This window comes from Corvus cornix, chromosome 1, assembly GCF_000738735.6.
Source record: "Corvus cornix cornix isolate S_Up_H32 chromosome 1, ASM73873v5, whole genome shotgun sequence".
Lineage (NCBI taxonomy): Eukaryota > Metazoa > Chordata > Aves > Passeriformes > Corvidae > Corvus > Corvus cornix.
This window is the reverse complement of record NC_046332.1, coordinates 113,858,334-113,877,537: the sequence shown is the minus strand read 5'-3', so window position 1 is coordinate 113,877,537 and position 19,204 is coordinate 113,858,334. Positions and strand designations below refer to the sequence as shown.

The 19,204-nt window shown below is 43.2% G+C and overlaps 1 protein-coding gene across 8 annotated transcripts in view; it reads right to left on the bottom strand.

The window, feature by feature from the left end:
* The window catches only part of PRDM15 (PR/SET domain 15), a 35,369-nt gene that overhangs the window by 12,815 nt on the left and 3,350 nt on the right, over positions 1-19,204 (bottom strand). For 4 of the 8 annotated variants that reach the window (XM_039553191.1, XM_010394640.4, XM_010394639.4 and 1 more), the window contains exons 2-14: positions 18,605-18,651; positions 15,282-15,375; positions 12,375-12,528; positions 11,425-11,677; positions 10,165-10,290; positions 7,679-7,777; positions 6,697-6,915; positions 5,974-6,109; positions 4,741-4,922; positions 4,021-4,115; positions 3,167-3,254; positions 2,287-2,454; positions 1,039-1,133 (exon numbers count right to left, since the gene is read on the bottom strand). In XM_039553191.1, the coding sequence (XP_039409125.1) occupies positions 1,039-1,133; positions 2,287-2,454; positions 3,167-3,254; positions 4,021-4,115; positions 4,741-4,922; positions 5,974-6,109; positions 6,697-6,915; positions 7,679-7,777; positions 10,165-10,290; positions 11,425-11,677; positions 12,375-12,528; positions 15,282-15,375; positions 18,605-18,641 (1,746 nt within the window). In that variant the 5' untranslated portion in view covers positions 18,642-18,651. Of the gene's footprint in view, positions 1-1,038; positions 1,134-2,286; positions 2,455-3,166; positions 3,255-4,020; positions 4,116-4,740; positions 4,923-5,973; positions 6,110-6,696; positions 6,916-7,678; positions 7,778-10,164; positions 10,291-11,424; positions 11,678-12,374; positions 12,529-15,281; positions 15,376-18,604; positions 18,652-19,204 lie in introns of those variants that run through there. The other 4 variants (XM_010394641.4, XM_010394642.4, XM_010394644.4 and 1 more) reach the window with 4 other exon arrangements.

The following is a 19,204-nucleotide window of genomic DNA, read 5'->3' as shown; positions in this document are numbered from 1 at the left end:
CACACTGACTGTCTTTTTTATTAATTCTGGCCAGAAACACGCAGGAGCTCCTGTTAACCAGCCAGCAGTCTGCCTCGAAACTGCTGGCATGGCAAAATCCAGGGGCACAGTTCCAAGGAACTGACTGAAACTGGCCATTCATGAGGGGTGGACTTCCAAAAAAAGCTGCACCAGAATTACACAGGGCAGAATTTGGAATATTTAGACTGTGTTTTTTGAATCATGAATGTTCCATCTATCTCTAAAAAGATAAAGCCACAAAATCTACCTTGACTGAAATGAAACATATCCAAAGCATCAAAACCAGAGGTCTACACAGCAGCTTAAGAGTTCTTGAGTACCCTTTGCACCATGAATCATGAAACATTTATAAAGTCACAAGTTAAACCCACACTCCTTGTGACAACAATGACTTAAGATCATGAGTGCTGAACATCCAAATGCAACTGTGTCATGACTACACCATGAATTCACTTTTATTCCCCATGGAAAAGGATTTCCAATGCACACAGTCAGTTCCAGCTGCTTACAACCACACAGAAAAACTCCACTTTAAATAACATAAGCCATGAGATTCCACTGACACACACAGTGGCCATGTGACACTCTACATTGTGCTGCATGTCCTGAGAAAAGTTCAAGCCTGAAATGCACTTTTATCTTTGTCCTAACAGCTCCCACCATCCATGGCCACAGTGGGCCTGGATAAATAATAGAGCTACAGGTGTCTGAAGAGGAATGTCTTGACTGGACTCCACACCCTCCCTGGGCAGCTGTTCCAGAGCTCTGCCACCCTCAATGTGAGGAATTTCTTCCCCATGTTGAGGTGGAACTTCTTGTGTTTTATTTTGTGGCCACTGCTCCTCGCGCTGTTGCTGGGCACCACCAAAAAGAGCCTGGCACCATCCTCTGACACCCCTTGGAGATATTTAAATGTATGGATGGATCCCCTCACTCTTCTCCTCTCTAGACTGAACTGCAGCACCCCTGGAGCTACAATGCAGAGCCTCTCATGGCCCAGCTGGCACAAGCTCATACCTTCCCACACACAGGGCACCCCGAGGGCTCCTTCTTGTAGCGAACCATGTTCTCCGTGCTGTGCTCAAAGTCTTCTCTCTTCACACGCCTCACCCCTTAACACAACAGTCCCCATCAAAAAAACAAAACAAGAAATAAACCATGGCTTTCCACTCCAGTCTGCAGGCCTTTTCAGGAGGAGACTGGGAAGAAGAGTGAAACACTGGGAAGGGCCTCAATGCAGGGTTTAATTGCTAATGAAAGGGTGGTTTCTAAATTAAAAGAGTGTTTTGAGATTGCAGAAGCAGTCTGCCAAAGTGATGTATTACAACTTACTGGTTATTAAACCAACTGTAAAGTGTCTGAAGACACTTTTTTCAAAAACATTTTTGTCAACACCAGGAAACAGGCAGATCTAGTAGGCCTTGGCACTTCAATCTGGTATGTGGCCCAGAAATTCACCCTCACTGAGAAGGAGAGGAGAGGGAGTCTCTAAGGAGAGATACAACCATCCAGCATCAGCTTTAATGCTCAGAGAGGATTTCAGACCTCTTTCTCTGCTACTTCCAGGAGGGCAGAGGGCTCCAGCTCCTCTGTGACAGCTAAAAATGAGACACTGCCAGTGTCATACAACCCCCTGTCCTCTGGCTCTCCTCTGGTTCATGACACAAATTAGACAATCTGGCTGTGTTTTTTAAAATCACCTTTGGTTTTATCATCTAGATCACTAAAGGCATTCTAATACATATTTACCATCTACCAACTTTTTCCAGTCTTTGAGTACCTGTAACATACTTAGATGCTTGAGATTTTGAACAGTAAACTCTCATAATCTCATTTTCATGTATTTTCAAGTGTTTCAAAGACAGCATTCTACTGACACTATATTTATATAGTAGTCACTCTCAGCTGTACATGGCAAGTTAACTCTCTGCCTTCAGCTTTTCAAGCTGCTACATAATATTTTGAAACAGAAAGAATAGATTGCAAAGAAAGAAAAATACAAAATTAAAATCACCCAGTCTACACTGATGCATAATAAGCCATGCAGCTTTCACATGACTGTTAGTAGCACTGGATCCACTACTGATATTTTTCATAAATGTCACATTTTGCTGAAACTTCCAACTCTTGATCAGGTAACTGATAATAATAATAAGAAGACAGCTACCATCCAGAAGAATCTAAGGCACACACTCATTTCCTTAACCTGCCCACCTCTACTGCTGTTTCAAGAGTAATAATTAGGTTGATCTGCAGTAAATTTACCTTCCAAGTGCCGTCTTTGATGGTCCAGCATGACATCCTTCCTGTAAAACATCTTATTGCAGATCTCACATGCAAACTTCTTATCCCCGTGCTTCTTCTTGTGTTTCGAAAGGTTGCTGTTTGTAGAGAAGAATCTGAAACACATCTCACACTGGAATGTCTTGTCATCTGCAAGCAAGAGAAACCATGCAGCTCTTTACAGCTGAAAACAGGCTTTGTATGTTTGTGAGACAGGTGGTTCTTTTGTTGGATCTGGGTTTTAACATGTACTCCATCACTATGCTCTAAGGGCAATTACCTGGGTGATTCTGGACTGAACATTATTGGGGGGCATAGAAGTAACCAGGATGTCATTTTCTGAGCATAAAATCACTCAGCATAAATAATATGAGTAACCACAAGGGATGGCTATGGGAGAACAGGCAGGTTGTAGTGATACTAAGAAAAAAAACATTTAGAGACTACTGCAAGTATAAAGCAGGAGAAAGCTGGAGAAAACTGTAATCCCTGAAAACTGCAAACTATCAATAGTACTGGTCCCCTTTCCAGTTCCTCTGTATCAGAGGAATGAGGAGGAACTTAGTTTCAGGGGAAAAAATTAAACAGAGATGATGACAGAGTATCTGTGAACAAAGGAAACACCAGTGAGGATATTACACAGGTGAGCAGGAGATACTAAAAAAACCCAATTCTTAAGTGGATGTGTTGCTCTACAGATGACTGGTTACACTTTTCTGATCAAAAAAACAGATTGCTTCTTGTGATGATGACAAAACCCTAAATCCCTACTCCCCTTCTGTAGTTTCTCTGCTGAGATGGATTTGGGGACAGCTTCCCAGAATGGAGCAGAGATGCCACAGGAACAGTTGTCCATTCTCACCTGTCCTGCAGTTGTGGAATTCCAACGCACTCTCTATCCGAAAGGCCTTTTCACACGTGGTGCACTTGTATCTGTACTCACTGTCCACCTGCAGGTCACAAATAGGAGAAATCACCTCTGACAGAGAAATTCTAAACCTCAAATACCGTTTCTGTTTTCTGTCCTTTCCAATTTTTATTTCTTCAAGAGGGCATTTAACCACACAGTGGTGCAAAATTCTGATGCTGTATCATCCTGCCATGTGAACTACAAAAGAACCCCTAAGGCCATGCACCTGTGTGGATATAACAGCTTTCCTGATATTCCCCTGGTCCAACACAGAATGTTTGAGAAGGAAGATGTGATCTGACTCATCTTCCAGAAGAGATGGCAGCAATCTGAGAGTTAAGGACCCTGGTGCCAAGCAACAATGGGAATCTTCACTAATAAGGTGCCACTACAGGTGTGTTTAATATTTCTATGGCAGCAGCATTGAAAGGCAGAGTTCACACATTAAAGGAACAATAGGTGGTGAGAAATGAAACAGGACAAGCAAACAAGACTGGAACAACCCTATCTGGCAGCATAACTCAAGTCAGATCTCACCTCTGTATCATGCAGGTCCAGCTAATTCCAGCTTGTCTTGCTGGAAGTGATGCCTGAAAGCAGTTTTCTACAGGAAAAGGGCTTGCATATGCTCAAAAGCACATTTCAAATTCATCAATTATTCTAAGATAAGATGTTACCACTCCCTCTCTGTCCTTTGTCACTCACATGGGATACCTGCTCACATGGAGCTGCCCAGCTCACACCTGGAATCTCACTGTGCCTTTCCACATAAACCCTGCAAGAGCCTGAGAGCCCCTTGCACTCACTTCGTTCCTGCTGTGCTTGTATGAAACGTGCTGCTTCAAGCTCTCCTTCCTGCTGAACAGCTTTGCACATTCCTCACATTTAAACAGTTTGTCACCTGAGGGGATCAACCAAGATGAAAGGGAAGTAGTCAGTGATTGATAATAACCAACTCCAGGCAAGACAGCGGAAACCAAAGCACAAGCAACTGCAAACAAACAGGCTAGTGATGAAAAATTTAGTAATTCAGGAGATCTAAGTTGTGGATTTTAACCATTTCCAACAATTTTGGTTTAGTTCCCCCACCCTTTTTTCAGTGATGATTGTTCATGGAACCCTTACAATAGGACACAGACCCCTGGAATTGCAGATCACAGGTGGAAAAACACTCAGCTGACATTCACGCAGCTATGTCACCCATGTGCCTGTGAAGGTGGGGGTGATATTTATGTATATATTCAAAGACAGTAAGAGCTTTGGAAAAAACATCACATGCCCTCATTTAAAAGATGTACCTAATTCAAATTTTAAATACTTTTAACTTCAATTTTGCACTACTGTCTTCTCATGCTTTGGTCTGAAAAATTGAAATAGTTTCCTAGAGAGAGTTAAAAGAAAGAAAAAAGCAAAACCAGCTCTCTTATAAATATGTATCCCAATACCTAAAACGAGCCCTGCTGTTTAACTCAAAGGTGAAACCAAGACACAAAATCAATGCCCAGGCAAGGGAAAAGCCAACCCACCGTGAGAACGGATGTGCCTGCTGAGGTTGCTGCTGTTCTGGAAGATCTTACTGCAGATGCTGCACTGATAGACCCTCTTGTGCTCCCCCAGCTGCTTTATCAGCTTCCGCCGAATTCCGTGTCTACTGGAGAGAATTAAACTTCTTTTGAGGGACATGGTGTTTTGGTGATGAACAAACCTACTGGATTAGAGAAAAAGGCAGGGACTGAAAGCTATCCCACAGGTTGCAACAGAGTACCACCAGCTGGCAAAAGCTAGAGGAGTGCTCAGCTCAGCTCCTGGCAGGAGGGAGGGGGCCTGGATGGAGCTGCCCCAGCTCCAAGGTGCCCCCCTGGCCACCCCCTGGAAGCTGCAGATGTCACTCCCTCCAAATTATCTTCACCCAGCACCAGCAAAGCAAAAAGCAGCAGCAGAGATTCTCTTTGCAGGCCCCTCAGAGGAACAGAAAGGATCCATTTTGCTCATCCTCTGAAAACATCAGCACTATCTCAGCTTAGGAAGTTTGGCAGCCCCCACATAAAAAGTGTATTTGAGCAGAGGGCAGCAGGGTGCCAAGAAGCACTGTGCCATTTCCCAGCACAACCACCTGCTGAAATGCCTTTTTGATGGCTCTGTGTCTGCTAAGGACTTCAATATATACCATTACTAGCTAAATCTGAAAAATTGAGGGGTCTATTATACAAAAAAAAAATTCAAAAGGCCAATTTTACCAAGACAAAAAGGCATAAAAGGATCTGAATTAATCAAGTGATACTTAAGAGTCTCCCTGAGGTTCTGTTATACTGAAGTTTTCCCCTCCCACTGCTCTAAATCTGAAGTATCACGTGCAAAATCAACATGAAGTCATTCATGAGCTAAGATGACAAGCAAGACTGAATAATAATAATGATTAATATATTCTGAAAGAACAAATCTCTTTGCCTGTCTTATCACTAACATTCAATGGGAGTAAATTTCACCTTGCAGCTGCAGGAGCCTTTTGGAAACACATTGAATAAAAGCAGTAACACGATGAACAAAGAAATTTTCATTTATGTTATGTTCCAAAATCCTACCACCGTCTTCCAGTGTACAAGTGGCACTCAAAACCACCTCTTGTAGCAGCAGCAGCAGCACACAATTTTATGCTGGTAGAAAAGAGCATCTGTGGGCCCAGAAGTCAAGCAGAACTGTTGCATGCTACATCATCTTAGCTACAACTTAGAGGAAATTCTGCATCCCAGAGCACTTACTTTGTCACTGAGCTGATGCTGTTTGTGGTGCTGGGCATCTTTCCTAAAACCAAATCCATAATCCTCTCTTCTGGAGCTGGAAGCAGGGCCACCTCTTCTGGAGGGACCTCAGTGACAGCGTCAGCCACGCGTTCCACTGCGAACACACCACAGAAATAAACAGAGCAGAAATGTGGACAGCTGGAAGTAAAACCTCAACCTAAAAAATGCAGAATTTCTAATAAGATGTGGCACTGGACAAATTAATTGTCCACAAACACATTCAAAGAAATCATTGACCCCCTGCCTTGGGCAGGGACATCTCATGTTTTTGTAACTTCTTACCTTTCCAAGCTATTACTGAAGGGTCTGTTGACCATGAATCATGGAATTTCCTATTAGACCATCCCTTCAAGGAAGGTAAGGCCCTTTCTAGACTAAAATTAAGGTAGAGAGAGAAAGATTTGTCCTTTTGAGAGGAAGGATGCTTCCTCTCCTGTTCCTTCTTGCAGGTCTCATAACCACTCACAGGAGAATGCAGGTGATCTGAGTGAAGGTGTTGCAACACCTACAGCAGAAAGGCCCCCAGAAATAATTAACAAAACTTGTGAATTGGCAGCTTTAGTGATCTAACTAAAATCCTCCATCTTGTCTCTCTGCTGCTTTTTAGGCCTTTCTGCAAAGCCATCGACACGGATGTGTAAGTGGATGTATTGCTTAGCATTTTCTAGATTTATGTTTTACCTTTCTCTTCATCAATGACAAGAGGTGGTTCTACTTTTGCTGTTTTGGCCTTTCTTCCCCTCCTGGCCTTTCTCCTTGAGTCTGTGCTGGCACTGGCTTCATCACTTGCCACCTGTTGATCTGCTGGTGCAGCCTCTGCTGCTTTCTCTGCTTTCTCAGCATCGTTTTGGCTGCTGGGGGGGGCACCTTTGGCTTGTTCCAGGTGACTCAGCAAGTGCTCTGGGTGGATGGAAAGAACAGAAGAAAAGAAGAAAAAGGAAGAAATTATCCTCAAAATGCTCAAATGGAAACAGCTGAAGCTCATCTATCAGGTCCATCTCACTTTGCAAAGACTTACTTCAAATTATTTCAAAAGCAGTCACAGTAACTTCACAAACCAAAGCATACAGTTTATTAAACAGTCATAAGAGATTTGTTGATACCACAGTAAGAAGTTTGTGTTTCTAATAATGGGTACATTTTTCCAAATGCCCAAATTATTTACCGACCTAAGTCCCCTTTTCAAAAATGATTCATCAAATGGCCAAAGCTTCTAAATAATTTTAAATTCTTCTGAAAACTGCATAAAATAGCTGTGAAAGAAATGCAGAAAAACATATGTACTTCATTACCTTGACTTAATCTGTGCCACAAATACCAGATGGACAGTATCACAAAGTATGATCTGGCATCACTGACCTTTACACTGCTCATGCTCCCTGTCCTTTATTTTCCTGACAGTCACATCCTCCCCTAGATCACAGTTTTATTTCTTGTAGCTTCAACACTACAGTTGTTTGTCCAGAGACTGAATGCTGCCATGCTCAAAACATCCAAAATATCCCTGTTCTACCTTCCCTACTACTCCTTTCCTTAAAGGAACACGGAATTTAAAACTTCTATCTTGCTGCACCATGGATGGTGCCTGGCTTCACAGCTGTGGAAGAGCAGAACTCTGCTGATGATTCTCAGTGCTCTCCCACGAGTTTCTAGCACTTCCTACCTGTCAGCAGCTGGGGCTCTTGGAAAGCAGATGAACACACTTTACACGTCCACTGGTTGGGCTTTGCTTCTGCTGTTCCACTGCCTTCTGGAGTGTTCACTAAATCACAACAAGAAATACTGAAAAGCTTTGAAAATGGGAAGGTGGTAAACCCCTGTAGCTTTGTTTGTCTTGCAATAACTCCCTGAGTATCACAAGGTAAAATTTAAGCAGCAAGAGGCCCTTGGGGGGCAGCTGGGACCACTTCAGGATTTTCCAAACATGAAGAGTTGAAACATCAGAAGATATAAATGATGCCAGGAGAGAGTATCAATGATCTTGTAAAGTCCTGAGGGTCCCTTTATCACTTTCTAAAGAACTGTGCTCATAAAAGGCATGACATAAAGCAATTTTTAGCACCTTTAAAACCAGAGTTACCAGTCTTCTTCTAGGTTAGCTGAGGACAGAAGCAGGAGAAGCCTCCTTGCTCTCTGTGAAGAGCATTGCAGAGCAAGAACATTTGGATTAATGGAAGTAAGGGTGAGGACAATGAAAACCCGGGTTTGAGCAGTTTCATTAATTTGATGTGCTATGAAATGACCATATTGATACTTTAATTAACACATCAACTCAAGAAAGGTATAGAAAATGAAGAAATTAGGGCAAAAATGGCACTGGAATAAAGAAAATAAAATGGGAAAAGTCACCCTGTTCACAGTCCTCTGTATTTCAGTCCTTAGATGGTATCTTTGGATTTGTCAAGAGGATCTGATAAATCTGGACTGATTCAGATACTTTTTTGGCACACAAAAAGCTGAATATTCCACAGTATACCAGACTCTTCCTCCAGAGGAGGATGACATTCAAGTCAGGGTAAGTGAATGGCAGCACAGGGAATTCAAATTGTGCCTCAGTTTCTGCCACACATTTCCTGGATGATCATTACATGTCAGTTCAACTCTCTCTGCCTGAGGACCCCATCTATAAAGGGACAGTAAAGTTCTTCCTTCTTTTCAGTGCTGGCTCTTAAACCAAAATAAAAGATTCTCTGAGGCAGAGGTTGTTTCCTGCTACAAGATACATTCAACACTCTGCACTACAGAGGTGTGATCTCAGCCACGCTGCAATAAATAAATAAATAAGAAATGACTTGGCAATGCAGCAACAGAAATTCCTTCTTCACAGGCTACATAAAGTACTTCTTGAGGGCTCTGTCCAGGAGGACAAAAGCAGCAAACCAAGATTCTGTGTAAGTTAATTGTCCCTGACTCTGCACTTCCCTTGCTCCTTGCACTGGTTTGACAGGAAGAGTCAGGTCCTTTTTAAGTTCCCACTTCCTCAGGCTTCCAGGCAGCTGCAGGGCAACCTGGCTGACTTGGAACCACACATCTGACAGCTGGCAACTGCTTGGTATGACTTGAGGTAAACAGAATCAAAAGAAGAAAATTTTGTTTCGGAAGCACCAAAACACTACATCAGTGGGAACACTTCAGGGTTCCCAAAATATAATAGGCAGCATTTTGTTTCTAATGAAGTTGGGCCTTTCAGGCAATAGGGTGAAGGATGTAGGAGGGGCTGCTCCAATTCTTCATGGTTTACCCCCCAAAAAATCAATAATGCCAAATTGAAAGCCAACTCTCCAGTCAACTTCACAGTTCAGCTGTGACAGAATCCAAGCTGACAAACGGCTCCTCTGATGAATTGTTCTGTACACAACTGCAACAACTCCCCTCCTCTCCTCCTGGCTACCTTTACTACCAGTAAGCAAAATTTAAGAAAATAACCTCTTAAAGAGCAGACTCAGAATGGTTTTCTTTTGATCCTGTGTACTCTTGAGTGTACTTCTTGTACACACTTGGTGTTAAGTGAGTTCTTAATTTTCCTGTTCCACTTAGCAGAGACCGGGTGGGGGGAGCACTGCTTTGTAATGAATCCTTGGGACAGAGCTCCTATGACACTACCAGGTACTTCCTCAGCCATAGGTGCTTTGCCAAGAGGATATGTATTGCTTCTAAGTTTATTTAGATTTGAGTTTCTGTAATCTAGAACAGTCTGAACTCTAACAGTGGCATATACTGTGGTATTATTGTAATTTGGGGATGGCCAGTGTTCTTGCCATTTCCAAACATTTACCCACAGTCTCATGTTTTCTTCTAGAACCTGGCCTGATCATTTGAATTACTACACTTTGCTCAAGAAGAATGAAGATTTTCTTTGGAATTGCCCCCACCCTAACACTAACCACCCTTAAAGTCAGGAGCACTTGTGGTTTTCATGAAAATCATCTGCCTAAAAGTTTATTGGCCCCTCTGTGACTTTTTAACCTGTGTATGTACTTTAAACACTGTGCCCATGAAAACAAAAATCCAGGCTTTCAAATCCTCTCTAAATCAGTATTTGCCAAAAGTTATTTATCCATAATACATGTGTAGAAGTGTTACACCTAACAGATCAGTAGATCTGTATCTGTCCTCTATCTCCCTTAAAAGCACTGTAATTTTGCATACCTGCTGGATCAGCTGCTAGTATGCTGGATTTCTTGTTTTTTTTATGGGGTAAGACAGCAGATGAAGGTTTTGAAGAGACCTTGTTATTCCCCTCTTTATCAAATTCCATCGCTACCAAGGATGTATCTGTGAAGAGGAAAAACAGTTCATCCTTACTTTCCAGACCCTTTGACTCTTGCTCTGTGCTGAGGGCAGTAACCATAGTCAGAAAGTTTTATTCTGTAACAGGCCTGCAAATAACATTCTCATGTAAAATTTTAACCAGGGCATTCTTATATCTGAATCTCATCCACTGTGCCTTAAATATCCTGGAGTGTACAGTGGAAGTGCTGAACAGAGAGGGCAGGGCATACTTAAACACTATTTTTAAATACCCATAACCCCACAAAAATACATGAACAGGTTAAACTGAAGAGGGAAAGATGAAACCTCTCAGTTAATACCAACTGCAAGCATCTCAGAGTTCAGAAGTCTGTCAACCTGTGCATTGGTTCAGCTGCAGCACTTGAGACTCTGCTTAGGATTAAGGGCAGCCATAAAGCTGACACTGGTGGCAATGGCCTCTCCCCAAGCATTTGTCACCCCAAATTACACCCAGCAGAGCAGTAATAACATCCAGGGAGTACTCCCAACTCAAGAGCAGGCAGAAGACACCCTTGCAATGCTAAAGGATCTTGCCTTTCAGCTGTAGAAATGGAAAAGTAGGAGAAAACAAAGAGAAAGAACAATGGACTTGTGGCAATTCTAATTCAGATTCTAAAATATCTGCTGCCTTTCTTTCCAATGCACAGCCACATGGATCTTACTCTAGCAGGTCCCATGTGAGGTTGACTAAGACAAATGTAGTTTTTTAGACCTGTGTATCAGTTCTGTGCAAAACCAAAACATTTTCCCTGCAACTGAAGAATGGCTTCTTTAGCAAATCTGCATGCCGATTTCTCTGAGAATTGAGCTCCTTTGCTGTTCTACCCAGAAATGCTTTTGATACGACCACCAACTCTTTAGTTAAGGACTGTTTATCCAGTTTGTGCACTCTGAAGAGGCTGAGCCATTAACTAGGCCACCTGCTTGTAAAAACCTGGCTGCATCACGGTGAAGAATCTACACTTTCCTCTTGCAGGGCACCCACTGTGCAGGCTGGCCTGACTCTGCAGGATAAGAGCCTACTGGATAAACAGCACTGTCAACTCCAACAGCCAGGGACTATCAGTCCCTGCCAGCACTGGGCCCTTAGGAAGGAAGAAAGGCCCCCACACATACCATTGGCAACACTAGTGACCTGCTTCAGCACTGGCTTTTCCATTTTTTTGGCGTAAAAAGCTGCATACCACACTCGCAGCTCAGTTCCTGGGGGGATGTCCTGGGAGGTGGTGAAGTAAATGTCGTTGTCATGCTGGAAGGCAGTTAAGTTTTGATGCTCATACTCAGTGGCTGGGCGCACCATCATCATCCAGTTGCAATCGTCTTCGTTTGTGGTGTCAAAATACACCAGGGGCCCTTCCTTCTGGAACACCTGCCAAGCAAAATGTGCATAGAATAAAAACCTTGCGAAATGATACAAAGTTAAGGAAAAAAAAAATTACTTGGTGCTTTTGCAGTGGTTTCTTTTTGATGTACATCGGGGATGAAGCAAGCCTCAAGTCTTGCATGAGGCATCTTTCACTTAGTCACACGTTCAGATGAGTAAGTCTGAGACAGACAAGATGTGAACAAACTGAACTCCTATCCCAATAATTCTTGCTACAGCCACCAGTTTCTCAAAAAATTATTGGATACATGAGTGGAGGGGTATCCAAACAGCCATCAGCCCAAGGCACATTTCTAAATCTTTACTTCTGAGCTAGGTATTAGTGGAAAATAAGACTGAATTCCATTCTCTTTCCTACCAAAACTTGTCAAGAGAGGAATAAAACAAATGCAAGAAAAAAACCCACTTATTCTGCATATTCCATAAACCTAATGCACATGTGGCTCATTAGGCAAATTCAATCAAATTGAAGAGACTCATTAAAAGAGCTGAGCTTCTACTTTGGTTCTTCTGTACCTTGCCCAGAGAATGTTTGTTTAGCTCATCTCTTACAGGGCACACCTAAAAGATGTTCCAAATAATCCCCCTACACACATCTTTTTTTTCCATAGTATTAGATGGGATTAATTCACCAGAGGTAAAACTGACTCCTTGCTATTGCTTTTCATGTTCTGTGCCTTACCTTCAAGGGAAAAACGGATTCTTTCTCCAGCTTGAGAACTCTCTTGCATTCAAAGGGGCCAAACTGGGTACGTTTCACCAGCTGAGTCAGAGCAAACACTCCCTCAGTCCCATCCTCCAGCTGTCTTATCTCCAAATTAGAAGGCAGAGATGATCTAAAAAAATTAAGAGAGATTTGAGGAAAACAAAAATCGCAGAATCAATTAGGTTGGAAAAGACTTCTGAGATCATCAAGTCCAACCTTTGGCTGAACATCACCTCATCCAGTAACAGTTACTCACTGGACAACACTGCAGAACCCATGGAAGAAAGAAATCAACAGAGATTTCTCCAGTCCCTGGGAACAGCAAAGTTTTCTGCTCAACACACTCTAACTTCTGTGAGGATTTATAAACAGAGGGGAACAACACTAGCAGTGCAGGAGGGCCAAATCAGTGATTCCTTGCAAAAGCTCAGTCCTGATATCTCATCTAAACCTTCTCTCAGGCCATTCCCCCTTGTCCTGTCACTACAGTTCCTGTTGAAAGGTTCCTCTCCAGCTCTCCTGCAGCCCTCTTTACACACTGAAAGGCTGCTGCAAGGTCTCCCTGAAACCTTCTCTTCTCCAGGAGAGCACATAAAAATGAAAAAAATGAGCAGTTAAGCTCATCTTAGCTCTTACTGGAACACCCTGAAGCCTCTTCTAAAACAGATTATCCTCTGACTCTACAGATCTTTGGTTGTGACCGTGCTTATTTTAAAAAAATAACCTCTACCCCTCCCCAGATTAACACTTTATAGCCTTATGCAGATCATAGCCCTTAAGATGGAAGTCCTGGAAGTTTCCCTTCTGTCTTGTTACAAACACTACCACATTGGTCACAAGTGCTTCTGTGCTGCCAGCCTCTCTCTTTTCCCAAACAAGCTTCTGAGAAGAGCTACATGTAGTAAGTGTTGTTACTACATATAATACACACAGAATATCTTCCAAAAATTCACATGACTGGCTCTACCGTATTGGTTTTACAGACCAAACGCAATTCTGTTTTTTCAGCTCTGTGCTAACAGATGAAAAGCTAAAAATAATCAGACAGGCTACTGACTACTCTGTAGAAGTTGACACTGGCAGAACTGCTTTACTGCCTAGACAAAGAGAAATACAAAAACATTGCAATCATAGTGACAAGCAACTGAATTGGGGGGGAAAAAAAAAGCTTTCAGTTTGAAACATAGAATAAGCAGTGTCAGAGAGAAGTCCAGGAGATGTTTCTCAACACTTCTAACCATAAAGCATCCATTTTATCTATTCAGTAAGACAGAGGGAACAACAAACATGTGGTTAAGCAAGGAGACTGTTTTTAAAAGATTCATATTCAGTTTGTGGTTAAACTTGCCCTCAACCTCAGATAACTCACTTTCAGCTACTGTTCCCCAGATGTAGAGGCTGCAATTAAATTTCTTCTTTCCTTTTCTTATCTTACCTGATTCCAGCTGAAAACTCTTCAGGAAAATAAATACATTTATCTGTAAAAAAGTCAATTTAAAATTCTGCTTTCAAGTCTACGGTCCAGCAGCCCACACTTCCACCAGGGAAAACTTAGCATTTGCATGTCAAAAGGAGACTGAAAATCAGTGCATACACCACATTTGCAAATACTCCCAGTTGGAACATCAGCACATTAAATTGCAAGGCAAAAACCAGAAAAAAACTGTAGGAAATAATAGTTTAACTTGTCATTGAATCTGTGTAGTACAGGCTGGAGATGTACTGCACTGCCCATTTTTTTGTGTGTAGGAAAAGCACCTCCCTCACCAGCTTCTATTATTCCAAGGGGTATTTTTAAATTACCCTCAAGCACCTGTAGTGTCAGGGCTGTTAACCATTAACAGCTGCTGCAAGGGATCATCCAAGGCAGGTTCCCAGGCACAGGAAGGCAGTGCCTGGCAGGAGCTGTAGGGAAATTCCTCTTCTGGGAAGGCCCAGACAAGCAAGGGACAGCTCCTGCCCAGGAGCATCCTGCCCAGGCCACGGGGTCATGGCACCCACGTGGCAGATCCAGCACATCCAGGATTTGTTCCAAAATGGTCCTGGGAATACACAGCACAGCCTCCGCAGCCAGGATGTGCCAGACCTGCTGCCCACGTGCCTGTCTTCTGCTTGCAACTTCCCAAGAGGAAATATGGAAGCCCTGCATGCATTATATAACACACAAAGCCATCTGAGCACTTCCCTTTTTGGGTCTGTACTACATCTTCACTACACCAATAGTTAGTTCTTTTCCTTAGCCTTATATTTTACACCTTAATAGGAATATCGCTGACAGTGCCTGATTGTCTTTCCCTGTGAAAATCACTACTCAGTGTTGTTTTCTCCCAACTAGATTGAGTCTGTTTGGTTCTTTTGGCAAACATGAGTGTTTCTGCTGCGCTGTCACAGATCTGCTGACAGAATTATTACCCCTAATCATTTGCAAAGACCCACAATAATGAGAACAACTTGTTTTGCTCCTTAAGTGGAGGAATGAGAGAGTTCATAGCAAGCAGGAGGATACAACCATTTACATGAACAAGAAATCCTCACACACTTCTCTAAGAGGGTGCATCTGATGGGGATAAAAGTGGCAGGTATTCAACCACTATAGAAGTCATCACCCCATCTGGCACCACCTGACTTCTTGCCAGAAACCTCAGCAAAGAAACAGAGTCCTGATGAGCAGCAAGTTATTTTTTTGGCTTCAATTCAGTGCAGCACTTAAGTGTGTGCATCAATTTTTCTATTTAATCAAGGCCATGTGCTTTCCATAGATTGCTGTCATCCTCTGAGAGTTCACTTTCCAGCTGTCAATGTGACATCCACCAAAGAGCAAATATGCTTTAAAGGACTAACATGGGCGTTGGGTTAGTCAGGACTAACACAAACATTTCTTACCTTGCCCTGCTCAACACAAAGGAGTCTTTGACTGTCACCACTGGGCCCAGCTCAGGGCACTCTGAATCATGGTACTGCCCACAGTCCTCGCACCCTGCAAGGAACCAGACAGGAAAGGTTGGTGGAAAACACTTTTGTAAGACAGTTTCCTCCCTCTTTCAAGAGAAACCGAGCACCAGGCAAAATACATATGTAGGGAGGCAGATGTTTATTTATATTGCTTAAAAGAACATGAATAATTGAACACTGAGCTGATAGCTGGCACCTGTGTAGGTGAGATAACACACACTGTGATCAGTACCATCAGAAGACAATTGTTTAAATTCTCTCTCAAAGGAATATAATTGCCTTATATCCACAGTAAATATTCTGCTTAAAGATGGCATTATTCTCCAGATAAAGTGCAGGAACACATAGCAGCTAAAGAAAACCACATCACTGCCTTCCCCAGGAGCTGGGCTGTTATGAACAGCTTGTGCAGCATGGTGTTTCCAGTGACAGGAGGCACAAACCCAGAACCAGCAGCAGAACTGGCACAGGGCTCAGCAGGGCACCAGCATGTTCTGGGAGCCCAGCTCTGCCTGGCCACACACATTTCTCACCCACAGAGCAGGACAGAGACCTCCACGGTACCTTCTGGTGCCTTTCCAGACACATCAGCTGGCTGCACAACACACCCTGGCCACCTAATTCACTGTCAGCTTAGCTAAATTAACTTTTAGTTTAAGTGGCTGTAAATTACCCAGAACTGAGTGGTTCCTAAGAAACAATTTTCAGACGAGGATAATTTGAGGTTTTCTAAAATAAGCTAACTTAACAGGATTCCAAATGCTTACACATTGCTTCACTGTGAAAAAAATAGCTGTCAAACTGCCCTGCCTGGTCAGCTGCTGACACAGCTTCAGAAGAGATCATCACACAGGGGTTATATTGCTGTGGTGCCTTTTCCATCTGAGCTCCACGCTCACAAGGGCAAGTCAGGAAACCCCAGAAAGGTGCTAAGTAAAGGGTCACTACACGGTTTTTTGGAAAGACATGAAAAAAGCCATGTCATTCCAAGGCATATCCCTCTGGTAAAGCTACTCTGTGCTCCTAACTGGAAGCCTCTCCCCCGAGATATTTGTCCCAGTGCATAAAAGGATGTCTAAAACAAGGGATCCCAAACTGCTTCACGTTTCTTCTGGCAACAAAACCCACTGAGCAGTAAAAATCGACATGTATTGGACAAACAGCATTTCTGGCTGGTGCAACCCCCAAGCCTGGTCACTGCCTCCTGTTTGTGCTGCCTTCTGGTGAGCCAAGGAATGAAACAACCAGCTCTTCCCATTGTTTTTCAGCAGAAGGAATCTCCCAGTCTGGGTTGCTGTACAGCATCACACAGTTGTTGCAGCAGAGGAAAGGATCCATGGGCAAATGCTACCCACAGACCACTAGCACCAAAGCTCAGCCTACAGCTGGCCTGTTTACTGTGCCACCATTCTCCTGCTCTAGGCCTGCCTGTAGCCCACACTGTGCTTAACATTACTAAAATAATCTGGGCTAAAAGCAGATTTCTCAAACCAGAGAGGGCGGAGGAGCCACAGAAGAATGTGTAAACCAGACTGCTGAAAAGAAATGGACTGTCATCTGCAAAGGGTTGTCATAACCAATGGGGACAGGAAGGAAAAGCCAGAGTTAACAACTTCTCCAACAGGCTTTGCTGTCCAAAGAGAAAAGCATTTGTCATTTTCCTTATCTCCTGACGGCATCAGGGCACTCCTCACTTCTGCAAAGATAAGCCTCTGAAAGGTGCAGACAGCACTGTCCACAACCACAGGCAGGAATAAGTCACACATTCCTCTGACTCCTTTGCAAAGGAATGACCAAAGCCAGGGGAATATGACATTGACATTGTGTGGCATGGCTCAATATCCAAGGGATGCCCTACAGCAGCCATTTCCCAAAGCTGTTACACTCATCGTGTGACACCTTCAAGGGAATTACAGCCACAGGAGAAACACAAAAATGAACATGGGAATAATCATAAGATACCCCAGGGAGACTATATTCACACACTTAAAAAAAAAATATTCCATAATTCCCTTGTCTATGAAATACGTATTCAAGGATATTAATTATGGGAGTGCACAGTGTCATTTATAGCAACTCACTTTTTCAGGACATAACCAGTCCCCACATCCTGTGGGAAAAACCAATTGCAGAGAGCACAAGAAAACGCTCAAGATATTTAATAGGGAATCCAGTATCGTACAGTCACCTCAGCCTCCACTGGAAGGGAGAAAATCATGTGTGACACCTTCTAATTAGGGAATGGCATCACATCCCTGTTCTTTTTGCTGTCCACCAGAATCTTTTTAGGAAGGGGAAGATAAGGTAACCCCTATATGGTATCTGCATCTGAGTAAAAATGCCAACAGTCAACACTATTTTTGAAGGAATCTGTGGTAGAGGGAGAGGTTGAACGTTCTGATAGAGTTGCTGTAGGTGCAGCTGTGGAGCCATCAGGGGTAAAATACTGTGGATCCAAAACCCAAGGACATGTGCTCCATTCTGCTCTGCCCTGACTGGATCCACAATATCTGGGCCTTCTCTGCTCACACAAGGTGAGTGGACTCTGCATCTCTTAACTCTTTTCCACCCTGACACCAGGTCCTGCATGTCCAGGCTGGTGACAAAGACGAGGGCTCAAGTGGAACCCAGGCCTGCCAGCCAAGCTCCAGCAAGCATGGGACACTGCCCAGCCTGAGCACACCACTGCTGCAGCCTTCCCTCACCCACCAGCATCCCAGGAGCCCAGATCCCAGTCACAGAGCCCAGCCTGGCACTCAGGGTTACACAGAGGGCAGAGAAAGAAGCACAGGCTGTGAATGCCACGAGTGACACCTGCCAGGGCAGCTGGTGCATCTCAAACTGGGCTTGTTCAGAAGAATTATGAGTCTGCCTGTCTCTCCTGTGGAGGTGCAGATCCCCAAGTCAGGCCAGAGGTCAGAGTTATCCCCAGACACCCCTGGCTGCTGAAGCTGGTTGTGTAAACAAAGGGCTTACCTGAGTGTTAGGCCTTCAATCTCACTCACTTCAGCCATGAAAAAGCTGTGCTGCTAACTCACGTTCAGAGGTTTCACTGTGTGTTTGCCAACGGTGTCAGAATGTGTATGCTTAAATTACACAACCTCCTCTCTATTCATCCATTAGCTGTTTGAGCCTCCTTTACATAAAGCAATTTTTCTAAATAAAATCTTAGATCTGTTTCAGTCTTTAATTTCAAACATTCTGAGTAGACAAGTCACACACCATGAGAGTTAGATCCTTTTCCTAATACTTACAAATAAACATAATCTCCTCACTGCCATCTTCAGCCATTTTTTTTAACCTGCCAAAATACAAAAGACAGAGTTAGTTCTGAATTGACTTTTATTTTCCATGTAATATAAACATCCCTTTGTGAAGTAATGATGCTGATTGACCCAGAGCACACCCAAACACATTACTGTCCTTGCAGGAGTGTCAATGCAAAGTTAAAGAAATTGAAGTTGTAAAAAAGCCCCAGTGACTGCTGTATCACTACATGAGCTGCAGACATCTCTACCAAGAAGCCTCAATGTCCATGGGCTCTCAGGGTTTTTCTCTCTGAGGCAATGCTGTCTCCTGCTGTTCCCCATCTCTCACCAACTTCCAGCCATCCCCTACTACAAAGCTCCTGTGGAGCCTCAGAACATGCAGGGCCAGAGGATAATCCAGGTCAGCAGCAACCACTACAAGAACAAGGCCCAGTGCAACATTTTATTGAACTGTAGCTTAAAAAAATTATCTCTGAAAGGCAGATTACTTATTTAATAAACACAGTAATCTTAAGAACCTAAAAACTGCTGATACAGTTGCAGATCTGTTCCAGAGGCAAAGGTATGTTGTGGTACTGAGCACCC